At 33.8% G+C, this 27,294-nt stretch overlaps 3 protein-coding genes across 4 annotated transcripts in view; 2 read left to right on the forward strand and 1 right to left on the reverse strand.

The window, feature by feature from the left end:
* The first annotated feature begins 1,680 nt into the window (after positions 1 to 1,680).
* Positions 1,681 to 12,312, forward strand: LOC123701550 (leucine-rich repeat-containing protein 40). 2 transcript variants are annotated; one of them, XM_045649055.1, is made up of 4 exons: positions 1,681 to 2,003; positions 10,136 to 10,279; positions 10,537 to 10,704; positions 10,897 to 12,312. In XM_045649055.1, exons 1-4 carry the CDS (start codon positions 1,844 to 1,846, stop codon positions 11,061 to 11,063), a joined length of 639 nt encoding a protein of 212 aa, XP_045505011.1. In that variant the 5' UTR covers positions 1,681 to 1,843; the 3' UTR covers positions 11,064 to 12,312. The 2 variants fall into 2 exon arrangements, with proteins under 2 accessions (XP_045505011.1, XP_045505021.1); XM_045649065.1 differs by lacking the exon at positions 1,681 to 2,003 and adding an exon at positions 9,716 to 9,960.
* Positions 12,313 to 15,908: 3,596 nt separating this feature from the next.
* Positions 15,909 to 16,710, forward strand: LOC123701558 (ATP synthase membrane subunit K, mitochondrial). The gene is made up of 3 exons (XM_045649071.1): positions 15,909 to 16,027; positions 16,160 to 16,244; positions 16,530 to 16,710. The coding sequence occupies exons 2-3, from the start codon at positions 16,161 to 16,163 to the stop codon at positions 16,611 to 16,613; spliced, it is 168 nt and encodes a 55-aa protein (XP_045505027.1). The 5' UTR covers positions 15,909 to 16,027; position 16,160; the 3' UTR covers positions 16,614 to 16,710.
* A 1,465-nt stretch (positions 16,711 to 18,175) lies between these two features.
* LOC123700953 (probable E3 ubiquitin-protein ligase HERC2) overlaps positions 18,176 to 27,294 on the reverse strand; it is a 42,026-nt gene continuing 32,907 nt past the window's right edge. Inside the window, exons 75-89 of the mRNA XM_045648341.1 lie at positions 26,803 to 26,980; positions 26,426 to 26,549; positions 26,212 to 26,341; positions 25,883 to 25,989; positions 25,617 to 25,744; positions 25,200 to 25,349; positions 24,866 to 24,988; positions 24,431 to 24,641; positions 23,953 to 24,147; positions 21,589 to 21,761; positions 21,192 to 21,322; positions 20,778 to 20,941; positions 20,293 to 20,447; positions 19,915 to 20,027; positions 18,176 to 19,720 (exon numbers count right to left, since the gene is read on the reverse strand). Of these exons, the coding sequence (XP_045504297.1) occupies positions 19,552 to 19,720; positions 19,915 to 20,027; positions 20,293 to 20,447; positions 20,778 to 20,941; positions 21,192 to 21,322; positions 21,589 to 21,761; positions 23,953 to 24,147; positions 24,431 to 24,641; positions 24,866 to 24,988; positions 25,200 to 25,349; positions 25,617 to 25,744; positions 25,883 to 25,989; positions 26,212 to 26,341; positions 26,426 to 26,549; positions 26,803 to 26,980 (2,251 nt within the window). The 3' untranslated portion in view covers positions 18,176 to 19,551. The remainder of the gene's footprint in view (positions 19,721 to 19,914; positions 20,028 to 20,292; positions 20,448 to 20,777; positions 20,942 to 21,191; positions 21,323 to 21,588; positions 21,762 to 23,952; positions 24,148 to 24,430; positions 24,642 to 24,865; positions 24,989 to 25,199; positions 25,350 to 25,616; positions 25,745 to 25,882; positions 25,990 to 26,211; positions 26,342 to 26,425; positions 26,550 to 26,802; positions 26,981 to 27,294) is intronic.

The raw sequence follows: 27,294 nt of genomic DNA on the forward strand, positions 1-27,294 counted from the left end.
TTGCAAACCTATTTAAAATAGCTATTCGCATTTCCTTGTTTATTTAAATTAAAATAAATATGTGTGTATATCTCCATCACATGGAATCGGGGCACGGGACTTTAGAATACAGTTTTGGCAAGATTTCAAGGTTGCCAAAGTTGAAATTCTGCGTCTCTGTTTGGCCAAGACATAAAAACAGTGCGTTGAACGAACCCAGAGGACGTCAATTAATATAACCGACTGTGACGTAAATACATTAGTGATCAGCTCTTGGCCTAAACACAGATAAATATTATGATCTAGATACTTACCTACTTATTGCGTTTTAAAATTATGCCACATGTCTCTATGTAACTAGTGGCATCAAAAAATAAAAATCCATTATTCCTACCTTACCGACGTTTATTGTCACCCTGCATGTTGCGTGTAAACTAGGAATGAATAACCAAAATTACCTACGGAAAAACCCTGAAGCCTGATTAGTGATTAATGATTATGTTATAGCTATGAATCTTAGTCTTATTACCAGTAACACTGGTGTTTTACGACAATACTTAATTGATTAATGGTTTCGTTTCTCGTGTTATAAAAAATGGTACATATTCTGTTGCATTGCCTCTACACGAGCTCTAGCCTCTAGGTACATACTTAATATCTCTATTGCAATTTTTTAAGTATTCGGTTAATCTTTTTTTTTTTAAACCAGTCCTTGAAAGAACAATTAGTTATAGATTAAATACGGTTTCTAACTAGTATAAATAATCAAGGTCTTATTAACGGATTAAAAGTTAAAACAGAGTATTGCAAGCTGACGATTTTAGAAATTTATGATGACGCAAATGTCCACTGTGTAGGTAGGTACCTATTTTTTTTTTGTCCAAATATATTTCCAATCCAGTTATTTAAAGGTTCAATAGATTGTTCACAGTGAAAGAGTGTATAGAGTTGCATCATATACGACTTTTCCCATAGGAGGATGGATAGAACCTTGGTCAGATTTATGGAAGGCTGATTAGTTATCTACCTATTTGCCAGACAAGGATACTATTACATTATTATAAAGAAAAAATCTGCCATTTATCGTCGTAAAACATAACAGTCATGTCACGAGGACGAACTCTACTTCCTGATTTCAATAGGCAATGGCGACTGGCGAGTCATGATAAAATTAGATTTAGGACATAGCTACTGCTTTAAGAGCGCAATTGGGTTTTTTGTTTATGTAGAATTTATCATTTTATAATGTATAAATAATAAGGTAACTTATTATCTTGCTGTAGCTCTATTAATTTATTTACTGTTTATTATTGTGTAACTTTGGACATGATCATCACTCTAACAATAATTAATTATCATGCAACAATCGTACATAATAAAATCATCGATTATTATAAATGATAACAAAGAAAATCTTATAAGTAACCACGACCGCTGCTCTTAACGATTGAAAACAAAACAATGGAGCTAAATCGGCCCATTGTTTATTTCAACTGGACCATTATATTTCTCTTTGTCAGAGGATGTGTGTGTATTATCCCTGTCTCCCATATATTTTCCACGTGTTTCCGCGAGGAAAGCCAACTTTTGAACTACGCAGCAGACTGTGCGAGCAAGATGGGTATTTGTTGTTGTTGTCGTCTCACTCGCGTACCATGCTTCTTTGTTTTGGCGATGATATAAATGCAAGCTGCCTACGCCGCGCTCATATTTACCAGTGCTGCCGTTCAGCCAGGCGCTACGCGTTTCGGAACGGCGTCTAATACGTTTTATTGTTACCTTGGACCCCTGTGGAAAACTGTTGTTGGGGCAACACAGTGACCTCTCGAACTGAGGAGTGCAGTGGTGATAAACAAGTGCAGTGATGAGGCCTCCATCGGAATACAATGATACTCGGATGCCCGCTGAGGCGGAGGAAGGCGATCCTAGAGCACCTGCGATGATGATTTGCGCGAGACTTGCGGGACGCGCCATCATCAGAGTTGTCGGTCGATGTGAAGATGCACAGGAAAACAGCCAATTAGGTCTGTACCTGTAAAGTACATTGAAATCATTCCTACAAAACTCACAGATAAATAATTAATAAAAACTGTGAAACTAAAGCGAAAGTGACAATGTAGAGCGAGAGTATTGTAACTTTTTTTTTAACATACATACTTAGGTACTTCGTAAATAATACGATACATTTATTATAAAAATGATTACAATAAATACTTTAATATAATAGAGACCTTCCTAGACATTTGTATAACGGAAGATAAATGCGTCACGGACGAAAGGTAAACGACGTTCCCATAATGCCACTCAAACTACTCATTCATTGCAAGTTTTTCTTTTAGAATCGACAAATAAATTCATTGTAATCATTCAATGAAAATGCAGAGTACCTAATAAGGGTAGAGCAAGTAGCTCTAGGTACCTTAAAATATTTGTTTTGTTTTGTTTTTTTTTTTTTTAACTAAACTATTATAACTAGATACTTAATATATTTTGATCCCATTCAATAGCCTAGATATGCTAAAATTTTGTGTAACAATCGTGTCTATCTTATCTAATATTAATTTACGTCGTTGCGGTCTGTAACTTTTGCAATGTCTTGATATGAGAAACTAGCACACAAGCGCTCATTAATTAATTACTTTGGTGGAAAAGAGGTTGAATAATTAATTTAATTTTCCACTGGTCATTTGCGACATGTGGGTTAATATTAAGCGACCTTGACCTGCAGAGTTGATGAGGAAGTCATTAACCTAAGCCGAATATTAATCTTATGCTGAACTTACGTAGGTCGTAGATTTTATTTGTTTTTGGTTTGCTAATACATGTTATAGGTGTTCTAATTAGAGGTGGAGAGGTCTCATTCGTACCCAGGGATGAATCAGAAAACGTATTAATTTTTCTTTGCAATACAGCACTGATTCTTAAAATAGTAGTAATAGGTCTGAGGATACTTAAGATGTTCTATTTTATAGAAACAATAGATAGGAAGAAATATAATTGTATATGATGTACTCTACTATTGCAAAACTCAATCATAAATCATCCTACAATGTGAATATCTTAAAACCTCGTCAATGTACCTATGGCATGGACGATAAATGCCAATTGTGAAGCAATTTGAAAGAACTTTTATTTTAAACCTAACCTACTTTAAAGATGTACTCTTTAACACGCTTTTATTAGCTTCGCCCAAGGCTTCGCCTGTATGTTTGTATGTTCCGACTCCTTTAGATTCTTCGATTTCTTCGATTTTGACCCACTTTAAACGCGCAGATCTAGGCATAACAAGGAACGGTGACGATACAATAATTTTTATGGGTTGAAATGTGTTTATTTTTCGCTATATTAATTAACTAGCTGCTCCGCGCGGTTTCACCCCCGTGGCTCCACTCCTGTTGCCCGTAGCGTAATGAAATATAGCCTATAACCTTCCTCGATAAATGGGCTATCTAACACCGAAAGAGTTTTTCAAATCGGACCAGTAGTTCCCGAGATTAGCGCGTTCAAACAAACAAACAAACTCTTCAGCTTTATAATATTAGTATATAGATTAATTATTTGGAATTAGTAGATAGGTACATATTTTATAGGTACATATTTTATACCTATCACTATAATGTAAAGAAAATAAACTTTTTATGATCGAGGTGATCGAATATAAAATCACTTTTAACAAACATGTATTTTATCCGATTGTAGCTTGGCCTCGTTTTTATTACAATGTGAATGCATTACCTATATAGAATACGTAGAACTTGTATACGTAGTATATTATTATTAGTCTGTGGTAGAACATACATACAAACCATAACAGGAATACAGGAAGGTTATATTTTATTGAAGAGACGGGGACTTCCTCGATTTATAACAGCCAATATTTTAACGCGATTTGTGAAAAAAACTTAAAAGTTAAATAGTAATTTTAACATGTGGTACCTACTTGTCTTATATAGTAGGTATAAATTAAATATAATATTGTTATTATAAAACATCCACTCACACTGGGCATTAAATTTAAATTAATACACCCGCGTAATATAGAATGTAGAACCTACTTATCTAATATCTATACTATAGGTCTATCTTTATATTTTTGAATATTGAATTAGTTAAATTGCGATTTCTAAAATGAGCAGGTTCCACAGTTGATAATGGTCTAATATTTTTATTACAATGATACCAAAATCAAGGATTTAGAAACGAATGAATCAGCCTTAGCGTTCGCATGTGTTAAGTGATATAACTATTTCCTGTAATTTACTCAAAGTTATTTAGCCTGTTTTAAACAATCGTCAGCCGTGTCTGTTGCTGCTCTGCCGACTCAACTTCCAATAGCCGAGATTAAATAAATATTGGTTTTATGGTACTAAAACAAATTTAATGCATTTTAGTGGTAGCTTGCGTTTTAAGTTTAATGTTTTTCGGGTTTGTGAAAGCCTATTCCACAATATTACAAATAGTGACATAACTACAAATAAAAAAATCCGTTAATTACCTGGCGCCTCTTTTAACGGACAGATATTAAACTACCGCACATTACGTCATAATGATTCCAAGTTACAATAAAAATACAACTAGCGATCACGTAACCACTTTCTAAAAAGATATTCGATCAATTCTTTTTCTTGAACATAATACATATTATTTATATTTGATTTGAAGATACATATATAATTTAGTGAACAATGAGAACTGAGTCAAAACATCGATTCAATTAAAATTAGACATATGAAAGTACATCAAATCATATAAATGATTTATAAATACATAATATTATATTTATCAAGATTTCACTCTTATTGTATCCTCTATTCACTATTGCATTCATCTTTAGCAATCCGGTATCCACTAAGATATGGCTCGTAAAAATTGTGTAACACTTGTAACAGTAACAGCTAAGACCATTGTAATTTGTAACTATCGCATTACGTTATAAATTTTACTATTTCTTTTTACTCGTTCAATCATCAATGGCATTTATTTCTACCCATGTATTATCTAATATATTATATTATAAAGGCGAAAGTTTGTATGGATGTTTGTTACTCTTTCACGTAAAAACTACTGAACCGATTACAATGAAATTTAGCACACATATAGAGGGTAACTGGGATTAACACATAGGATAGTTTTTATCCCGAAAATCTCACGGGAACGGGTTTTCCTTTGCAAACGCGGGCGAAGCCGCGGGCGGAAATTTAGTGGTCTATAAGATAAGACAGCGCTCTAGTTTCCTATTAGTTCGAAACTAAAATTAATAAATTATCGGCTCTATTATTATATAGGACCCATGCAAAAACTCTTAGTCTTGTACCAAAAAAATGTTTATATCCATCCATTGTAGTAGGTATAGTATTATCTTAGTATTAGGTATATTATCTATGCAGTATGCACCCGGTGCTGCAACTTTGTTATTTTCATTGGTTACCACATATTATTTTCATTGGTTATTACCACATATATAAGTACATATTACTTGCATATTACGTAGGTATTAACATGATTAACATGATACAACGGAAGCTGTGATGACAATGTTGTGATCTTGCTGTGATAATTATCCCTACCTAACTAACTAGTAATTTATTAGACGAATAATCACTGTAAATTTATTGATTACCTAACTTAACCTCGGAAAATTGGGATTCAATTGTAAAATATGTGAAAATATAATATTGAACCAAGGCTGCAAAGCTCGGCCCTGCTATACTCTGAATTCTGATACATTATAGTTTTCATCATCACTACATAGTATTAAACAAAGTTGCTTTCTAGTTTCTGCTATCTGTCGCGTCGGTCCCGAAACGTCTACCCAAGAAGCTTGTGTATAAGATATAAGCTTCTTGCGTCTACCTCACGTCTGCCCAGTTTGCGCTGTAAACAAATCCGCACCAATCAACTTTATACCTTCATAGCAATAGTACAGTATCTTCAGTGCCGTCTTTACCATAGGGGCACAGGGGGCCAGTGCCCAGGGCCCCCCATCGTCAGGGGGCCCCCCTGGAGGAGATGTAGGACTGACAATTTTTCTCACATAAATCTCAAAATATTTTATTAAAAAGCAATACAGCTTTTTAATGCCAGAACGTCAGATCATTTTCAGATTTATTCGAATCAAAACATCTATGTTATTACAAGGTTATTACCTGGAATAATTCGAGTGATTCGAACACCATTATAATTAACTTATCAGACATTTACTCGAATTATTTATTTACTTATTAACGTAATATAATATATTTTTACTTGAATCATTTTGAGATTTATGAAAATTACTAACAAGTCTAAGTTTACAGAATAGCATACAAGGGCGTTGTGACAAAACTTTAATCTCTGGGCCTCTAGACAAGTGGCAGAAACGCTAGAGAATAGAATCCACTATTGATACTAATTGATATAAGCTTATGACGTTTTGCTAATGTTTCGGTCACACTACCAAGGACGACGACGACCACGACCAAAATTCCCATCCAGCCGAAATTTGGTGACATTATTAAAAACACAATCTATACTTAATTTAATAAAGCTGAAGAGTTTGTTTTTTTGTTTGAACGCGCTAATCTCGGGAACTACTGGTCCAATTTGAAAAATTATTTCGGTGCTAAATAGCCCACTTCTTTGGCAAGATTATAAGATACCAAAATCGTTGAATTACTCCATGACGTTACGGTATTGTTATGATGCAACCTTGAAATTTTACTCTCAACGCGCCTAAAGAAGTTTCACTTCAAAAATATATTAAAATTTCCCGACCTTCTGTTACTACGAAAAAATTTTTTCCTAAAAGTCAACAGATATTAGCGGCCTTCACACGTACAGTTTAAACCGCGCGAAACACCCCGCGCCATACCATCCTGCCGTCCGATCCGTGCGTGTAGATGCGATGAGCGCGTGGTGGCGTGACAGTTTTGATGCGTTGCGTCTATGCGTACGCACATCTTTATAGTTTTCCGCGGATGCCACGTGTGGATGCAAATATTAGAAAATGGCGGTTTGGAGCGTGGAAGCAGTGACGAGTTTTATAAGGTTAAATCGGGAACATCCATGCTTATGGCAAATCTATACATATAATAAATCTGTAGAAGAGTCAATTCTGTACATGGAAAATGTTGAAAAAATAAATAGCAGGGGGTGTTACTGGATCGATACCAAACCCAAATATGTGATTAAAAAAATTTTTGTCTGTCTGTCTGTCTGTCTGTATGTGAAGGCATCACGTGAAAACTAACGGTTCGATTTCGATGAAACTTGGTATAATTATACCTTATTAACCATTATAAATATTTATATTATAACCCATACACGTCTCCTTTTTACATTATTATTAAAACCCACTACGAAACCAGCTAATGCTATCACCAGACGTGCATCCATTTCTACTCTACTAGTTCAAAACTGAAAGAAAACTTTTAAAATGTAAGACATTCCACGCACCAGTCCAAACTGCGATCCAAACTCTCGAAAAGCATTTATACGTACAGTTTTATCTGCAGGAAAGCGTAATAGATAGTTTGAACCGTGGTTCAAACTGAAGTTACATTTATAGCGTAAAATAGAAGAACAGATCAGCGCGCGGTCGAATCTACACAGACTTATCCGCAGATTGGCGCGCAGTCCCAGGAACGGCATTCCAAACTGTACGTGTGAAGGCCGCTAATATAGGTTTTTCGTGATTTTTACCGAAACGGTAAGTTTTATCATATAACCACTTTTACCCAAATTGTAGATCATAAAATTATCTATACAAAAGAATCAATACATTATTTTTCTAAGATGTAGCTTCCTACCATTTTCTAAGATATAACGATTTATAAACTCATTCCATCCTTATAATATGCACACGTTTCTTAAATCACTTCACACCTAAATGATTTTATGATAAAACTTATCGTTTCAGTATAAATCGCGAAATCACCTATTTTTTTATTTATTTATAACCTGGAATATGTTTTTTAATTCACGTACCGGAATGACAGTTAATTTTGAATTTTATTTTTAGTAATCCTTATTCCTTTGAACAATTTTACTAATTTTCTACTGGATATGAAATTTTGTAGTTTTAAAGGTCCTAGAATTTAGTGAACTCTGTTCACACCGGACCATTTCTATACGAATAGATGACAAGCGTTTTGACTTTTGCCATTTGCCTAGGCTTTGAATAAATTATGTTAATAACGCACGCAATAATTTTGATCAATATGAAACGGCTACGAAAGAAAAAATCCAGATGCAAATTAAAAAGATAAATTTGAAAAAGAGAAAGGTATAAATTTATAAAGAACCGAACCGACTCGAACCCGCATCCTTCGCGCCATTCCGGGGCGGATGCTTGACCAACTCAGCCACTCGTGACCCGCCGGAGCAATCGAATTTATTCTATTCCTTCAGTTTTATGTGTCTTAAGGGACACACCGCACGCCATCTATTGAGATGATTTAACAACCATCTCAACCAATATGAAGCACTTTTCAGTGAATACAATATTGTAACGATGGAACACGACCTTTTTTGTTGAATTTATATTTTATTTAAGAATTATGTAAAAAACGCTAAATTTAAGAATTATGTAAAAAACGTCTTAGTTCAGAGAGCCTATTACAGCATTAAGCAATATATGGAAGATAAAAACCCATGGAGGGTTGTCGCGTGAGAACCGCAGGACAGTTCTTTGGCATATTATGATAATATATACGTACGGTTATTTACATATTTTGTAAAATTAAATTGTAATACTGAAATGATTTAAAAGAGCAACTATGGAGTTTCTTGCCGATTCTTCTCCATAGATACTGCTTTCCGAATCGGTGGTTAATGATAAAAATATGTATTGACGTTTCAAAAGTGCTTCTCGAAGAAGTCTAATTGAATAAATAAATGTTTGAGTTTGAGTTTAATGTTTTGAGTTTTATTTATAAAGCATTTGAGTGCCATAAAACCTAAAATATAAATTCAAAGAGAAAGGTAATTTGAAAAAGAAATTCTTAAAATATTTCTTAATTAAATTTAATTAAAGTCAACTTTGGAGCGCCATTACAGCAGCAGCGTTTCAAATGAATTATATAAAAAAAAATAAGGAAAAAAGTTTCCTCAAAAGACCATATTATAATGCAACATTGGTCAGAAGTAACTTTTTTGTAAAATGTATAAAAAATTTTACTTACATAGAAATTTTCTTTAAGTTTTCTTATTACTTCTTTAAGTTTCAATTTAGGGCAAAAACATATATAATTGTGGGAAAAAATTTGCGTACCTAGTTTGATTTCTTTATATTTCAAAGGGCCCCCAATTCTTGTGTGCCCAAGGGCCCCGGCATAGTCTAAGACGGCCCTGAGTATCTTCGGATATTTAAACATGCAAATGCAAAAAAATGTACATAGGTACATAACTTTTCGACATTATTAATTATTATCAACAAATAAAAAAGAGACAAGACAGAGACAGACAAAGCAAAAATTCAAATGCTATTAAGTCATGCAATGATCACATTACTTGCTCTGTGTTCCTATATTACTTGCTCTGTGATGATCACGTCTGTTCTGTCATCTGTGATCACGTCAAATCATAATAATATGTCAATTGTCAAATTTAAAAACAAAACTCATTACAAAACGTTTCTTATTTTCTATTTTTGCAAATTTATGCATGTATTAAATTTAATTTGAAACAGTATTTTAAAATAATACACGAGTATTACGATTTCCCAATTAAAATATTCCATTTTTGAAATATTTTACGATCTTGGAGTTCAAACTTTCAAAGCAAATAGCCTTGGACAAACTACACCACGTAAAATTGGAACAATGTATTAATAGAACATTGGACTATTCGCGTTATAAGAACATTGGATATAGTCCACGTTGAAATCCCGTTGTGAAACGGCGCTACAGTAATTCATTCAAAAACGTAGATACTGAATAATGGCATCAGCGGTAACTAGGGTAATTCTTAGGTGTGAAGAAGCCCAAGAAACACAAAATTTAGGTAATAAACTAACTACGAATTATACTGGACTTGATTTTACGTTATTTACGCGATCACTATTGACCCTGCATCGTACTTTAATCACTTTCCGCTATAATATTAAACAATAAGATGAAATACCTTACAATGTGACCATGTAATATTTTGTGTTAATTTGTACCTATTTTTATTTCAGATTTATCAGAATGTCAACTAATGCAAGTCCCTGATGCAGTATATCATTTAATGCGACACACAGAATTGAAGAGCTGTGATCTCAGTGGAAATGTTATAACAAAAATACCACCAAAGTTTACTGTAAAATTTAGTCTTATTTCAGGTATGCTTCTTGCAATGTATTGTGTGTTTTTTTCTTATATAAGTAATATTCTTGTTCTAAAAGTGTTACATTTTAAATTTGATATCAATTCAATAATTTAATTTGGCATAATTTTTAATATTATTGGTATCAATATTCCATTTATATTAGGATTTAGCAGATTTTAAAATTAGTTAAATCTTTTAAATTCAGTAGTTATAGTTTAATTAGCCTATAGTTGATTGTATAATTATAACCTGCATTAATATTTATTTCAGATTTGAACCTATCAAATAACCAAATGGCAAAGTTACCTGATGAGCTGTGTACTCTGGCCTGCCTGGAGCGGCTGGACATCTCGCACAATTCTTTTGTAGCCCTACCTCACATTGCCCTTCAGTGTCCTAGTCTGCACACTCTGCTCGCACATCACAACCAAATTATTGGTACTTGACTTATTTTTATATAGTGCAAATGTATGTGTCAAAAGTCATTGAATTTAATAAATTAGATTTGGTGTAGTTCACTGAACTTTGAAAACATTGAACAATTATTATTTTAATACATATTTATAATTTTTAAAGTTGTATATTTTTAAGTTTTAACTGCTTCATTAAATATATGTTTTCTATTTACAGAAGTGGATGTCGATAGATTAGCGAGATCTCGCGCCCTTGAATATGTAGACCTTAGTGACAATCCTATTCCACCACGCACACATGATGAATTGAAGCAAATCACACATCCCAGGATATCTATATCCGAGAGACAGAAGGAAGACTGGGAAGAAGATCTCTTAATATAGAAGGAAATACTCCTTGTCTCTGAGTACTAGATAATAAGGGATCAGTGTATTTTATGTCCAGTAACGGACTGGTCCTCATTTCAACTGTGATTTTACTGTATTTTAAAATATGGTAATTCTAGTTACATAGACTTAATTTAAGCCTAGATCGCCAAGGTGTTTCGCAATATATTATATAGGTGCTCAAATTGTTTATGTACTTAATTTTTTATGTAACAATTTTTTCAGACAAAAATAATTACCATGTGAAGTATTAAGAATAAGTTTCTGGCTTGAGGATGCTCAAATGTAAATAAGCTGTAAGCTGAAGGTTTTATAGAAATAAAGTTTTTAAAATGTGTAAGATCGTTAATTAAACATATTTGAGTATTCAGATGTAAATTATTATTTTGGTATCATACTTGATGATCAAATTATTTAAGCTAATAGTTTTAATACTATTTTTGATACATTTCATTTCTTTTTGGCCTGATTTTTTAAATCACATGTTACTTTTTGCTTTATTTTGTGAATAGCTATAGTCAATGATAGTGCATAAATTGATATTTTAATAATAAGAAAATTGTGCTGTTGTAACTACTTGTGTATTGTAGTACTCATTTAAGAGATAGTGAAACCAAATTATGAACCTTATTGATTATCTCTTTATAACTATTTGATTGCTATAAAAAAAATTGACTTAAACTTTTGTTCAGACAGAGCTTTTGAGATTTTAATGTTTAACTAATATGTATATAGGCGTAAATAAAAGCTAGTCTTTAACACAATTAAAATATGTAAGAAAAATATTTTTATAACATTTTTATAATGTGATGTGGTATTGTTGTAATCAGTGCGTTTTTTATTTACAAAGAGTACTTATACATCATAAAATGTGTATGCAAAATTATTAGATTAAGTTTGAGGCAACTGTAAGAGAGAGATCTAATAGATATCAAATCAAAGTAGAAAATTACAGAGCCCTCTCCTAGGGGTGATAATTTTCTACTATGTTCTATATCTGAGTAGGTATTATTAACCAAAATATATTAAAGAGTTTGAAATAAGATATACAAAAGATCACTTATAAAATATTCCTATAGTAAATCGCAAGTTTAAAAGAACAGTGAATTTGGAAATTGATGATTATTCGCTCAATACAAATTATACTTATTTTTGGTTTCAATAAAAACACTTCTATTTTTGATGATGATGTTTATCAAATACATGAATGTATTAAATATTATTTAATAAATGCATTTCAAAGTAACGATTTTGTTTTATTTTAGCGTGACCTCAAATACGACTTGATTCAACTTCGACTAATATGTCCTTCTACGGTTCTAACTTCTATTCTACCTATATGTACTAATGAAATGGAAATCTTCGTATTAACAGTGGCAATACCAAGTTTGGTGTGAAAGGGATAAAAAACATGAGTTAGGGTCAATGAACTTCTCGTCAGTCGTCAATCCTAGGGCGTATTTAGAAAGAAAGCTTGAAACTTATAAGCGCTTATCGGCGCTTGTCAGGCGCCATATAAAATTTGTTTTGGTCTGCTTCAACCTGCTTCCTTTGTGTAGAACGAACCAGCGTTGACAAGCGCCGATAAGCGCTTATAAGTTTCAAGCTTTCTTTCTGAATACGCCCCTAGACGATATCTCCAGTGTTTAGATATAAGCTTCTTGCTCCAGTGTATTAGATAAAAGCTTCTTGGGCCACACTCACAGTAACTACCACTACCACCCACTACGAGCGCTCGCGGCGGGAACGTCGTGTTGTTCCCACTTGTGCCTACTGTTCCCACTTGGTTGTTCGCACTCTATAGATAGTAACTATATACTGTAAGGCCCCGTTTCCACCTGCAAGTAAACTTCTGCAAGAACTGTCCGACAGTCTGTCTGACAGCAGCTTGCATGTGTAAACTATGTTGCAAGTTCTGTCGCGACAGTTTGTCAAGCGCTTCTTACGAGAAGTTGCGACAGCATGTGTAAACATGACTGCGTCTACTCGCGACAGTTCTCGCAGCTTATCGGTCTAGTTCCGTATATCTCGCAGCAAGCTGCAAGTATCGCCCACATGGCTTTTGATTTTTGTTTATTTGAAATTAATGAGTCGTGAATGCTCTTGTGAAGAATGAAGAAACTATAAAGTCAATAGGATTATATGAGATCTTAAGATGGAATAATGTGATTATTTTTTGAAAATGAAGTGAAATGAAAATTTATTTGTTGAGTTGTGGTTACAAAGTTTTTATAATAAATTTCATGTCCGCACAATTCACCAACAAATTGGCATACAATATATTTATATTATGCTTATCTAATTTTATAATTTAACTAAGTTATTATTTAAACAATATATTATTTACATTAGTTCATTAGATCATTTTACATTAAATAGTACACATTATAAATTATAGTATACGATTTATTTCACAAAATAGAATAGAAAAATTGTAACAGTAATTCCTATCCCGTCACTCGCAAGATCTGGTGTGTAAACACCTCCGCGATAAGTTGCGATAGTATGATCCGCGAGCTTCTCGCACGACATTTATAGCAGCAATAAATTGCAGGATATGTAAACGATATTGCAAGTAACTCAAGCAAGACTTCCGCGAGTTTACTTGCAGGTGGAAACGGCCCCTAAGGTTTCATACTTTAGTCTATTATAATTTTTAATTTTTTTTTATTATCTTGATACTGCAAATAATTTTAAGAAAATGTGTTTTTTTTTTAATTCATTAAAAATGTACTGTCCAGGATTTTCCCAGCAAACCCATTTTCAATACATTTTTTAATACACTAAATTTATTATAAAATTGGTCTCATTCTATTATCACGCCGGTGAAGGTCGACCTATATTTGGATCAGACTACTACTTTCGTCGTGCGCATCGCCTTATCGTGTTTTATTTTTGTGAAATTGAGTTAATATTTTTAATTTTTGTTCTTCTCTGCCTAACCTTATTTCTATTCTGGTATTGTAGGTACATAGATCGACTGTTTCCTTTTCAAATAGCTAGGTTGGGTGGGAAAGGCGCCGCGCCGTGACAAAAAAACGACGTATGGCACTCGGGGACTGCCGCGGTAAAGCTATTGCATGCTATGCCTTCAAGCCACACCTCCGCCCGTCGGAGTGGAGAGCGTGAGGTTTTTCGTTACGGAATTTCTCGATTCCGTCCCCGCGCTCAAGGCCCGCGATAAAAGCTATGCAATAGCTTAAAAACTTAACATAACCCTGGTTAATGGTTTAGTGAATTATCTAGATCGGAATGCTTAATTTAAATGTTGCACAAAGATCTGGTAATCTGGCATGAGCTAGTAGGGTTTTTCTTACATGATTACGTACAGTTTATTAATATTAAAAGCAAATAATAAGTATTTGATATGTTTTTATTCGATAGCGAAAATCGGAATGTGGACTGTCTATAGATAAATATAATATAGTGATTAGTACTGTACGGATATTGTGGCACGTGCCACGTGATGAAAGCCATTTGATGGCAGAACTTTGAGTGAGTCGTTTGATTTGTTTGATGCCAATGATGCGGTTATATTTCCTTATTTTACTTAATTATTCGCGAGTACCTTTTTTGAGTAAGTAGTGCTCGAATCAGTAAGAAACATAGCGTCGTAAAATGACATACATGATTGATGATAAGGTACCTAGGTAGGTACCTTACCTATATTACTTATGCCCATTGAGTTACTATGTACTATGGTCCATGCTAGTACATAGTAATTCAATGCCCATGCCCCACATAAACTGAAGAAAATTGGGTATTAAATTTCGAAAAATGGGAAGATATTTTCGAAACTTTACATAATTTTCTTCTTAGTTAAGTATGTATTTTCTGCTTAACAGGTCGGGAAGCTCCGAAATTCCCAGAAACAAAGCAGTTTTTTTTGCATCGGCAATAAAATATAATATCTTGTTCACACATGGTTCACACTTGGTTCACACCTTGCTTCACACCCAGGCGCCAACGCCAAGTAAGACAGCGACATCTGCATCGTGGCCGGTGGCGACATCCCTTGCGACATCCAAATACCGTGCAAATACCAAAAGATCCTTGAAGCATTACAATAAAAAAGGTTGAATACTCTATTTACCTATTAAAAACTCTTAACCAGAAGTAACTGTCATTTTTTTAATTGAGCATTTAAAAATGCTTTTGACATAAATACCTATTATACTGTAAAGGTTACAAAACTTCAGATCAAATCAAAATCAATCATATTTTAATCCTAATATAATTTTTATAAACTTATATTCGCATGTAAAATGGCTGGAGGAGTAGAAGACGACCCTAAATTAAAAGGCCTAAGCAGATATTTTAACAGTGAAACAAATAGAGGGAGAGCTAATGTTAGTATGATACTATGATACAGTTTTAACTATTCGTATTTGTGATGTTTTTATTGTAAATGGGAAGTTTTTATATTGTATAATTGTATTACAAAATATTTTTGAGATATAAGAAATTAACAATTAATAAATCCTCTAATCTAGGTTACCAAAGCAACGTATGGATTATTGGCATTATACTATGTATACTACAAATTATTTAAATCTTCACCGAAGAAAACACCCACGAAATAGATCTCCTATATTAAAAGAACATACAATTTTATTCATTTAAAGTAAGTAGAATGAGTTTAATGAAAATATTAAAATTTGTTATCCATTTGTTTTTAAATTCATTTTGTAATGGTTAAATCTTAAACAATGCAAAATTGCATACATTATATTTTTACAGTTCCAACGAGGAAATTTGAAGAGGTTTTCTATTGTATTGAACGCGTCTATAGAAACTAATCGATAATGTCATTGTCAATGTCAAATGTGGCGTTTTGCATGAACTTAGGTAGGTAGGTACGTCATAGTTGATAATTCTTATTATACCTGTCAAGTGTCATTCTCTGTTCCACCAGCCGACTACTTTGCGTTTTCAGGTTGTTATTACATAAGATTTTACAGGTATGATTTATATTATATTTTAATAGGAGTGTTATAATACGCCTGGAAACTTTAAGATCTTTAGTAAATAAGTTTTCCCTAGCCTAATTGCAGTGACGATGTTTTAAAAGTTATATTTTGTTCACGTTACAGAATGGCCGGAGAACCAGTTGATGAATCCCAATTTAAGGGACTTTCAAAATACTTCAACAGCTATACAAACACTGGCAGAGCCAACGTATGTATCACAGCATTATAAATTTAATACTTTGGATACAAAATTTATCATAATTTGTTTACTTCATAATAGGGCAAGTCCAGAGGAGTTTACAATTCCAAATAATTGTTCCACTCCTCCTTCATAAATTACATATTATGAAAAAAATAGATAAGCCTCATTAGAACAGTTACAAAAAAAAACCTTGATAAAACTTTATATTGAGCAACTTGAATTAATGTACTGATTTTGGTGTTCACTATAATATAATGTAATAAAAAATATATTATATTTTTTATTTTACAGACAGCAAAAGCCACCTATGCATTCTTTGGAGTTGTGATATTATACTTTGCATTGAAGCCAAAGAAGGCTGCACCTGCAAAGTGAATAGTGAGGAACATTCATGAAAATTGTTAATTTAAGTGATAATATGGTTTCTTTTGATCAGTGTATAATAGTGCAAATAAAAATCATGTAAAACTCAGAAATATCTATTATTTTTAATTTTCTAAACACTTGTCCTAAAATTCCTATATAAATTACATTGATTGTATATAAGATAAATACTGTTTCTTAGGGGAAATATTGTATTCTTTCACCACATATTATATTCTCATAATACAAAGGTTAGAAGGTACTTATGTAAAATAAAAGACAAAATAATAAATATTAGTTTATTTTTAAAGTTTACATATAGAAACAGCGCTGGACAGAAGCACATTTGAAAAATTACAGATCTTGTAAAGTGTACACAAATAACATTCTTTGGTGATTATCATATCCAGATACAAGAATAATTAGTGAAAATGAGTATTTTCAATTTTGTTATACATATTTGTGGTGCTGATTTTCTTAAAAATACCATTTCTCATATTCCCATTTCGTTTTTACACACAAACAATATCACTTTATTAGATAAAAAATATAATGTGTCTAAAACACAATTACCTAGTAAGGTTTTAAGCAACATTGAAACTATTTTTGTACGTTGTAATATTGAGAATTGGGTCTACAAAATAACACCAGGTTGGTCTAACTGAATAATATCATAGCCAAAGTAAACTCTAATAGTATATTTTGTGCTGTCTATCACTAAGAATAAGACTAATCGAAGCACTAGCACCAGAACTATGAAGCAATACAGTATGAGTATGGTATATTGTTAGTTTAATAATTCGTATTTCTATGACAATGTTATGGGTTATAATACTACATAATTCGATTCTATAAAATCCACAAACATTGATCATTGCGCGCAATACACAATGATTATAAATACTAGTGGTAATTATGAGATAATTAGAAAGAATAGCTACTAATAACCTCAAGAAACAGCACAGATAACAAAAAATACTCGATTTACGAACTTTTATGGAACATTATCATAGTAGGTATATTGAATGAACTGTTTCTATACTAAAAATACCGTAATGACTCGCCACCAATAATGACTAGCATACACCGTTTGTTCTTTATCAAAAGTCTATCAAAATCAGCAGTTCCACATTCCAAGTTATAACATCACAGCTGAGTCACTTTGGACCGGATTTAATACTGTATTTAATGTATGCAGAATTGAGTATTTGAATAAAAAAAAATTATTGATTTTTTGCATGTATTTTAAAACTTTATTATTAATAATATTGATATTTAATGCAAAAACTCAAAAAAAATGTTTTTCAATTAATTATAAGCAATTAAAAATTGATGAAATTTAAATTAAAATCACGTGACTATAAACGCGCCATGGCTGGTCACCATAGATGTGACGTCAAAATGTTATAGTTGTATACGTTTTTGTATCAACTGCAATGTGTGAAAACTAACATTATGACGTCACACGCGTCCGGGTGACGCTTCGGGAGTTGTCGTGTGTTTTCGGTACTGGATTCAAAGACTAATTTTTATTTTGAAATAACTTTTGAATTATTGCAAAAAAAAAAAATTAAAAAAATAGTTTTGTTATAAAACTAATATATAATCTTTCCATTTAGCACAAAAAAATTTTTTATTCAAATACTCAATTGAGATTCAGTCACAACTCCAAATTATAGTTAAATAAGAAATCTGGTAGTTTAGGTACATACAGATAGTGTTTCATACATTAACAAAAAAGGAAATGCACGAAATAAATAGTCCACATTCATAAATGAAAAGTAAGTCTTAAATACTCGAAGAAGTATGTAATGGAGCAATATGTATAAAAAACAATAATTCGCTTTCTTCATTGATTATTTTAATTCCAACAAAAAGGGGAGATTGTGCAATCCACCCTAATTAACTCAAATATTTGAAGGCGTCAAAGCACAGACTATAAAATATGTACTTTTGTATTAAATCCGGTCCATTCTTACTTCATACACAATAAGCTCTCTTATCACTCCACTCCCGTCACAATTCTAAAGATCTTCCTAAATATAAAAGAATTGATAACCTATTTTTTTATTTAACAATGTTCTAATTTTGTTCACAATAAGCACATATAATATTAAAATATGTGCACATTCATTGCAAAGCATAAATATGCGCTTGGTTGGAATGCAGTATAAAAAGGAAGCTAAAACTTACAACTAGATCAAACTCCTACATATAGTTATTCTAATTTCTGTATCATAACGGTGTCCCGAATTATTTACCTTCAAGTAAAAAATAAAAAGTAGGTATATAAACAATATTAAATTATATAGAATGCTATAGAAAAAGTTTCGATTTAGCTGCAGAATAAAATATAATTTCAGCCAATTCATAAACTCTTATTGATTATACAATTCATATACACAATATAAAAGACCATAACATATAAATAATACTGTAGGGATACTAAATAAATTAAATATAACAGAAAAGGAACATTTCCGTACAGACTATTAGACTGCCATAGTGTTTTTAAATGGACATCAAATAACTAGACCCTACCCAGGAATCAAATTTTAGTTACAATTTGTCAGAATAGTATTGATATAATTGACTTAAAATAAACAACAACAATCACGTTCAAAACTGTCCATAGCAAAACTCTGCCTACACCTGTAATAGGCAGAGTTTTCCAATGAGCCTAGTCTTTGAAATCACTGACACGAAAAAGGTGTTAATTTCAGTGAATTTTTTATACAACGCCTAAATGAAAGTGATAAGGATTAAACTTTTAAAATTCTTCACTAAAATCATTTACTATTTTCATACACTTTTTTATATCCTCGAATCTGCAATGGGTTCAATTTCCAAAATTCTATCCATACAAGTTCTAGTTATTTCCCATCCACGTTCCGTCTCACGCATCATATCCGGGCCCATAAAAGCTAATGGTACAAAAGATGCCTCGTGCCTACAGCCACGTGGGCGTCCTCGTCATGCTGTAGAGCGGTGGAGGAGCCGTGGTTGTTGGCGCTGGTTCTTCTGTGTCCGACTCTTCGGAGGAAACTCTTTCGGCCGCGCTCAGAGCCACGCGCGCGTACTCATCCGTGTCTATGCTTTTGCAGAAGTGGATTGCGTATCTGGGTTGAGAAAAGTTTTTATTTTTTTTTGTTTTGATAATTTTGAGCATAATTTTCTATGGTGAGGAAGAACTTGAACTCGCGTCTTTGGCAATATAGTAGTGATGTTGTGTTTACCCAGGTGAAACCGGGAGAAGTAGCTAGTTAAAAAAATATATATTTTACTGTAAAATAAAATATTGTAAATTAATTACCGTAGTTTTTCCCGTAAAACAGCTTTGCAAGAATATCTTGGCATCTTGAGAAGGAAGAAACATGTGTAGCTCTCTGGCAGGAAGTGGTCGGGCGGCTGATATTTGTCTAGTACCTATACAATAGAAATCATATTAAAAACATAACATAGTGTCCTGAAGGATCAATAAAAAATCTTTTGTTTTAACCAAGGTGATCATTGACAGCTCATCCTTTAAAAAGAAAAATAACGTTACTTGCTCTACACTAGTGATATGGCCAGTCCTAGCACAAGTTAGGACTGGCCATGTCCGTAGCGGGCTGGCCGTGGTGTAGCCGGTATCGGTGTCCGGTATACATTTTGACGGTATCGGTATCGATACCGGTATCGGTATAAATACCTGCAGCACGAAGTCCCTCTGGCGCGGGTCCTGCGGCGCGCGCGGCAGGCGGGTGCGGCCCCACACGAAGCGCAGGAACAGCGCGCGCTCGCTGCCCGACAGCTCCTCCATCACTTCCCAGAACCACTGCACCAGTGGAGCGTGTGGTTCCACGCCTGCCGTGCAAATGGAATTGTAAGACATTTTATTGGTCATGTAAAAGAGATGCAAAAAAAAAACGCAAAAATATTAAAAAAAAAGGTGCTGTAATGTACTAATTCGGACTGTTTTTACAATTTAAAAAATTTAAAACGCCCAACCAGTGCACGTTGAGACAATGAGTTGTTTCAAGGTCGTACCAATACACAATAATTACAAACAAAATAAAGTTATGAAGACCAATTGGAGTTATATTGTTACTTATTAAAATTTACAAGTTTTCTACAAAAAACAAAAAGTACAAAAAATATTATTGAAATCTAAAAATTAATTAAAAATATTGTTACCCTTATACGTCGCTGAAGCTCTCAACGTCTGCACGGGTATATCAGGCGAGCCGCACACTAACGTCTCCAACTCGCTGGCTGTGAACAGTGCGAGTAAAGGTGCGGGCACCACGCGCGATATCCCGTCGCGTACTGCACGTACTTGCTCGTCGAATTCGTGCAGTCTGTAGGTATAGTTAAATCATTAGGCATTTAAACACGTTACATTATAAGTTAGTCACATAATATAAAAAAGAGCGTGTGTGCTGAGCACATACGTGTCGGAAGTGAAACTTCTTTGAAAAGATACTAAAATCATCGCCTTACTCATGACGTGACGGTATTGGCATAGCGCGACCTTGAAATTTTACCTAAAGAAGTTTCACTTCAAAAATATTGTTAATTGGGAAAAGTATTATAGATGTTCGTAGGTACCTATAATGAAGTGCCAATTGCACGTATTCATCCTTATTATCCGGTGTGACTCTCTTATGTCGCGTAGACAGCGGTACTTCATGACCCGCTGCTGATGGTATGGAAAATGGCAGCTCGAGATTTTGAAGTTCCTAAAGGAAAGGAATAAAATATGGAACAGATAAAAAATAGTACATATATGATATTGTACAAAACATGTGAATATAAGCAAAATCTAGACAATTAGAATTGTTTGAAAAAAAGGAATATTTTTGGACAATTATTTAAAAATGTTACTAAAATATAAAGACACTAAAATATTCTCTTCCATAGCCATCCCACACTAATTTTCACGACCCAATTATTCGACCCACACCTACGTTATCGCCCCTACCACCTTACAAGGCACAAAACATACCTTATTAGCGGGCGTCATGTCCCGTATGCACAGCAGCGCGGGCAGGAAGTCCTTGTCCACCTCCGCGAGGTCCTGCGGCCGCAGCGGCTGGCCCGCCAGCTGCCGCCACACGCCCTCCGCCAGCGAGAGAGATAGCGGCGAGCCCGTGCGGATCGCAATGCCCATTAGTACACCTGCATGCAGGATAATTACGTTAGTGATACGCTAGCTAACACTTACGAAAAGAATGCTAAGGAAATACACCAAATTATTTTGCCGCAAATTAAATGTAACAAATTGCTTTAATGTACTGAAAAGATGATTTTTGTAACAATATTCGATAAATACTTAGATTACAAAATAAAAGACAGATGGAGCGTTGCCGAACTAAACCGAATAATTTATCGTCATTTTCAATAAAGCTATGTGTGCTGTCATTTCGCCGCTGCACTGTACGTACACGGTGCTTCTGTGTGCGTGTAATGTTGCCAGATATTGAAAAATTTCCCAAATTTTTCCCCGACTACGGAAAAAAGAGGGTTATGTTTTTCGAGTTTATGGATGTTTGTATAATATTTCTTTGACACGCCCTGCAGTATAAACCGTTGGACCGATTTTGAGTTGTGAGGTTTCATTGCAATGATCTGAATTATTATGTTAGTGGCGGTAGTGACGTAGGCTATATACATAAATGAGAAGTCAAGTTTTAATTTTTATTTAAATTCTTTTATTACATAAAGTACCTGCCTACTAAAGTTATATATGGAAAAAATTGTAAATGTATTCAATTTTTTATTACATAAATTACATAAAAAAAGTTTCAATATTAACTATAATAATTATATTATTTTTTATTTTTCATAATATATGAATACGAATAGCGGTAGTTTTTAGTCGAGAATACGGGACATTTTATTAACCGACTTCAAAAAAAAGGAGGAGGTTATCAATTCGGCCGGTATATTTTTTTCTTTTTTTTTTTTTATGTATGTACACCGATTACTCCGAGGTTTCTGAACCGATTTACGTGATTCTTTTTTTGTTCGATGCGGGATGGTGTCGAATTGGTCCCATAAAAATTTTATTCGGCTAGGCCTAGTAGTTTTTATTTTATGAGCATTTTTGTCTGTACTCGATGACTTAATTTCAATGTAGCAAGTAACTTTGATTCACTTCCCGGTAACCGATTGAGCTGAAATTTTGTATACGAATGTAAATTGGATAGCGATGAAACATTATTATGACATGGAGCTGATCTGATGATGGAATCGGAAGGTGGCCATAGGAACTCAGAATATTGACTCAACTTTATCGAGTTTGGGCTCGTTTGATTCGTGTTGAAAAATACACTAAAAAGTATTAAATAAAAATAACTGCGTTAAAAACAATCGACTTCAAAAACGGAAAAGTAAGAAATAAAAAAGATTTGATATTATTAATTACTACATATTATTTTTATGTGCTATTTATTAAATAGGTTTGAAGTCGGTGCCAAACACTAAGCACTTAGTATTAAGCCCATGCACCGACATCAAACCTTTTTAGTAAATAGCACATAAAAATAATATGTAGTAATTAATAATATCAAATCTTTTTTATTTCTTACTTTTCCGTTTTTGAAGTCGGTTGTTTTTAACGCAGTTATTTTTATTTTCATCATATCCATCATGGAGTTCACATAAATTAAATCGCTAGCGAAAACGACTATGACGTTTTTTAAGCTTTATAAAAGTAACAAAATAATGTATTATGCTTATTAAAATAATCTAATAATTATCATGAACCTTTAGTGCACTATACAAATAATCACATTCACGATCGAAAAATCCAACAGCATTACCCTGAAGATCTTTTAACCATTTTACCGTTTTACCAATAAAAATGGCAAATTCATTTTCAAAATACTGGCAACATACGTTGAAGTTTTGTATTCCTTCATATCTGTAAAATTATTATTCGTATTAAAGAAATAAATCAGCCAAATAATCTACAGAAAACCTGTGAAACGATGTTTTATCTTTTTTTTGTTTTCGGGAACAAATTTTACAGCGTTTTATTATCACAAGACGGCATTTTTTTACCAAAATTACAAACCCTCTTTGACGTATTGCATGACACTTTATGCGCTATAGCACTGGTGCAGCGACGTATTTGTTTTTGATTTCGTATTTTCTTTGACAAGGGCGACGGGCGGTTGTCATGCTCCATCTGTACTTTATTTTGTAATCTAAGGATAAATAATACATAATAGAAATTCAGCTTCAAGTAGACAAAAAATAAAAGAGCACGATAAGATAATTTTCGAATCTTTCACTTTCATGTATAAACAGCGTTATTTATCCCATATTTATAATAGCAATCACAAAAAATATTGATTAAAATTACCTAAGAATCTAAAACAATTGAGGTGCAGTGGTGTATTAGCCGTGGGGTTGAGCAAGAATGCATCACGCGAGGCGCCAGCGTCACCGCGCCCGTTGGGCGTTGCCATTAGCAACGGTAACGACCCATTCTGTAGCTCCTCACACATTTCTGCTATGCTCTCGCTGTATCCGCCGCCACAGTCGTCCACGCTCTCACCTTAATGATGTTAAGAAGTTTAAATCGTATGAAATTTATTATACGATCATGTAGTTCGTATTATATTTATAATTTTAAAGAAATTCGTTTAGACAGTAAAAATAAATTACATGAATTAATTAGAAATCTTAATAAGTTTATGATTTAAAGGAAAATAAATTACAGTACGATAAAACTGTAACAATATTTTGTTATTCACTCTCAAATTAATAAATTAAGTGGCGTGCGCGGCGTGCGGCCACTCGGGATAGTTCCACTACGGGATAAAACCCCTCCTACTCACCAACAAATTTGACCTTCCACACTCTATGTGGCAGCGCCAATGCATCCTGTGTAAGCGCAGGCAGCCGGGCCACCATCTGCCCGAACACGGAGCGCATGCCCGCAGCACCAGCGAGTCCAGTACCACCGCGACGTGCGCGGCGAGCGGCCACACGGGACAACTCTACTACGGGACCGTGTTGGCGCTCGCGAACCATTGTTGTCATTATGGCCTGTGATTTTAAATTAAGAAATGGCTTGTTGTTTATCATTTTTCATGACTGTAATATTTTTTCCCCGTCGATTAAGTGAACGAAAATAAATGTGATTTTTGATATACATATATTTTTTTAAAGTACTAGGATTCACTTTATTATACATGCAAGCAAAAATGATTTAAATATTACAAAAGTAACATTTAGACTTTTTTTACTACTACTACAATATTGATGCTTACCTTTCGGAACGCAGCTTCTTTGACACTATAGAACAATAATGTCCTTAATTGATCGAGTGGTCCTTCCAAGATCAGGAACGGTAAGTTCGGGCACACAAGTTCAGAAAATTGATGTAGTAGCACCTGTAAAATAATTAAAAACTTAAATTATGGGCTTTTGTTACTATACATGGAATATTGAATAACTTCTTCATATTTTAGGTTGATTAAATTATATTGTACAAATTCTAACAGACGCCAAGGGGGCAACATGCCTCCAGACGATGTGAAAGTCCTATCACAACACTTATTTTTATTTGTCCATTTATTCTATCCTTTGATCACAACAACTCACCAATCTATAACACATATGAAGCGGCGCCATATCCCTCAACAAATGACACTCAAGCGGCGGTGGAGGTGGCGGTCGCGGAGCACGTGGCGCTTCCACACATAGTGCTACTGTGTGCGCACTGCCACATGCTACTTTTGTTACGCGTTTACCCTGAAAGAAAAGAGAATGTAGAACAAAAGCTACATACATAAATAGCAGTTTAATGGTTATATCTGGTTCGAAGGACCATAAACGTAATGCTGCAAGTTGTATTAAATATTTATTTTTCACATTAATTACGTGGAAAATTTATTTTATCGAATCAAAAGTATTTGGAACAAAAATAAATATATTTTTGTTGTTGTATTAAATAAATGTTGTGCATTTTAAAGACAGGATTTAAAAAAATCACTTTGTAATAATTCCAACTAGATTTACCTGTAAAGCAACAAGCAGTCTAGGTCTTTGAGCGGCGAGCGTAGTTCCATCTCCAAGTTGCCCTTCGTCATTGTCACCCCAAGTGTACACCTCGCCTGTATCGGTACACGCCACGCAATGCAAACTTCCTAAAATTTTATAAAATCAATACAAAAATTTGCTCTTACGCTTTTTAGTTCATAATTCTTTTTTCTAATCATTGCTCCTTTTCAAATTCCTTGTTATAAATGAAAATTATTTCAATTCATGATTAAATAATTACGCACCAGTTGCAATAGAAACAATCATTTTCCCCTGCATGCCGGTGACCCGCATCGGCCGCCTTACGTGTTCATAGCTTCCATGTCCAAGCCTATGATAGTCACCTTTACCCCTAAAATATAGCACAAAGTTTTGAATTTTTTACTATAATTTATAATTTTTAAACTAATAAATATTGTGATTCTGCCATTTTTTGTTTTTATGGGTTGTGTCGTCATTAATTAATATCAATTCGAAAAAAATGTAAGAAATCTAATTTCTCAATCCTTTAATGTAACGTTATAATAAAAATTTATTCTTATCAGTATAAAATAGTTATAAGCGCAATGTTTACCAAGTATAAACGCTACCACACTGGCAGAGCGCCACGGAAAACTGCGACCCACATTCCACTTTTATCACACGCAGTCCCTTTAAACAATCTATTCGCATTGGTAACTTGCAACCTTCAGAACCACCACGTCCTAAAAAATAAAATATCATAATATGTTACTTATATTTAAAATACATTCTTTCGTAGTACACAAATTTGTTAATTAAATATTTACCCAGTTTTCCATAATCGCCATCTCCCCATGACCAAACATTATCGTCATCCGTAATGCAAAGGGTTTGTGCGTCACCTGAACCGCACGCAACGTCTATAACACGGTAGTTAGCCAAAGCCTCCACCTGTTCATAAATAAAATAAATACTTCAAATTCACAGAAATGGTAAACATATAATTTTGTTGCAGTGCTTTTAAATACTTACTTAATTTTAATGGTATGTCATTTTCACACAATCATTATTTCATTCGAAGATATAATGTAGTATAGCCTGCGACACCACACGCTATAGGCGTCTCCTCTAACCCGGAGAGCGCGGTTTATACTAACTTTGGTCGATCGTAGCTACTTGGGATCGTTATTACTACAATACGTACCAATTTGGGCACGAGCTGGTCCTCCGAGTCCCCGTGCCCCAGACGCCCGTACCGCCCCTTGCCCCACGTGTAGATACGTCCGCGTGCTGTGAGACACGCAGAGTGCGCTCCACCACACGCTATCGCTGTTACTTCTAGCCCGGACAGCGCGGTTATGAGCTTTGGCCGGTCGTAGCTCCTGTTTAGTAGTATATTTTTTATAAGATATACAGGGTGTCACAAATGTTATGAACTATGGTTAAGGGAACGTATATAGATAGGGAGGCGAGGTAGCTAAATGGCGTAATTAAACGGCGCCGTCGAGACTTATCAAAATCGATAGATAAAATAATTTCGAAAAGAAAAGCTTCTATGGTAAAAACCATTTTAGCGGTGGGTTTGGCGTGTAGGGATTTTCAAAAATGTAAAAAAAAAATAGTTACTTGGGCATTCTCGAGCGCGTCAGATATTCATACTACGTATGCCCCAAGTGCCTCTGATAACAACGGTATA

This window comes from Colias croceus, chromosome 2 (genome assembly GCF_905220415.1).
Source record: "Colias croceus chromosome 2, ilColCroc2.1".
Taxonomy (NCBI): Eukaryota; Metazoa; Arthropoda; class Insecta; order Lepidoptera; family Pieridae; genus Colias; species Colias croceus.

Bases quoted from the DNA above. Each gene is read 5' to 3' on its own strand.
- LOC123701550 (XM_045649055.1), top strand. From the start codon at position 1,844: ATGAGGCCTCCATCGGAATACAATGATACTCGGATGCCCGCTGAGGCG. The intron at 2,004-10,135 runs GTCTGTACCTGT...TTTTTATTTCAG, and splicing joins ACAGGAAAACAGCCAATTAG to ATTTATCAGAATGTCAACTA. The intron at 10,705-10,896 runs GTACTTGACTTA...TTCTATTTACAG, and splicing joins ACATCACAACCAAATTATTG to AAGTGGATGTCGATAGATTA.
- LOC123701558 (XM_045649071.1), top strand. From the start codon at position 16,161: ATGGCCGGAGAACCAGTTGATGAATCCCAATTTAAGGGACTTTCAAAA. The intron at 16,245-16,529 runs GTATGTATCACA...TTTATTTTACAG, and splicing joins CAAACACTGGCAGAGCCAAC to ACAGCAAAAGCCACCTATGC.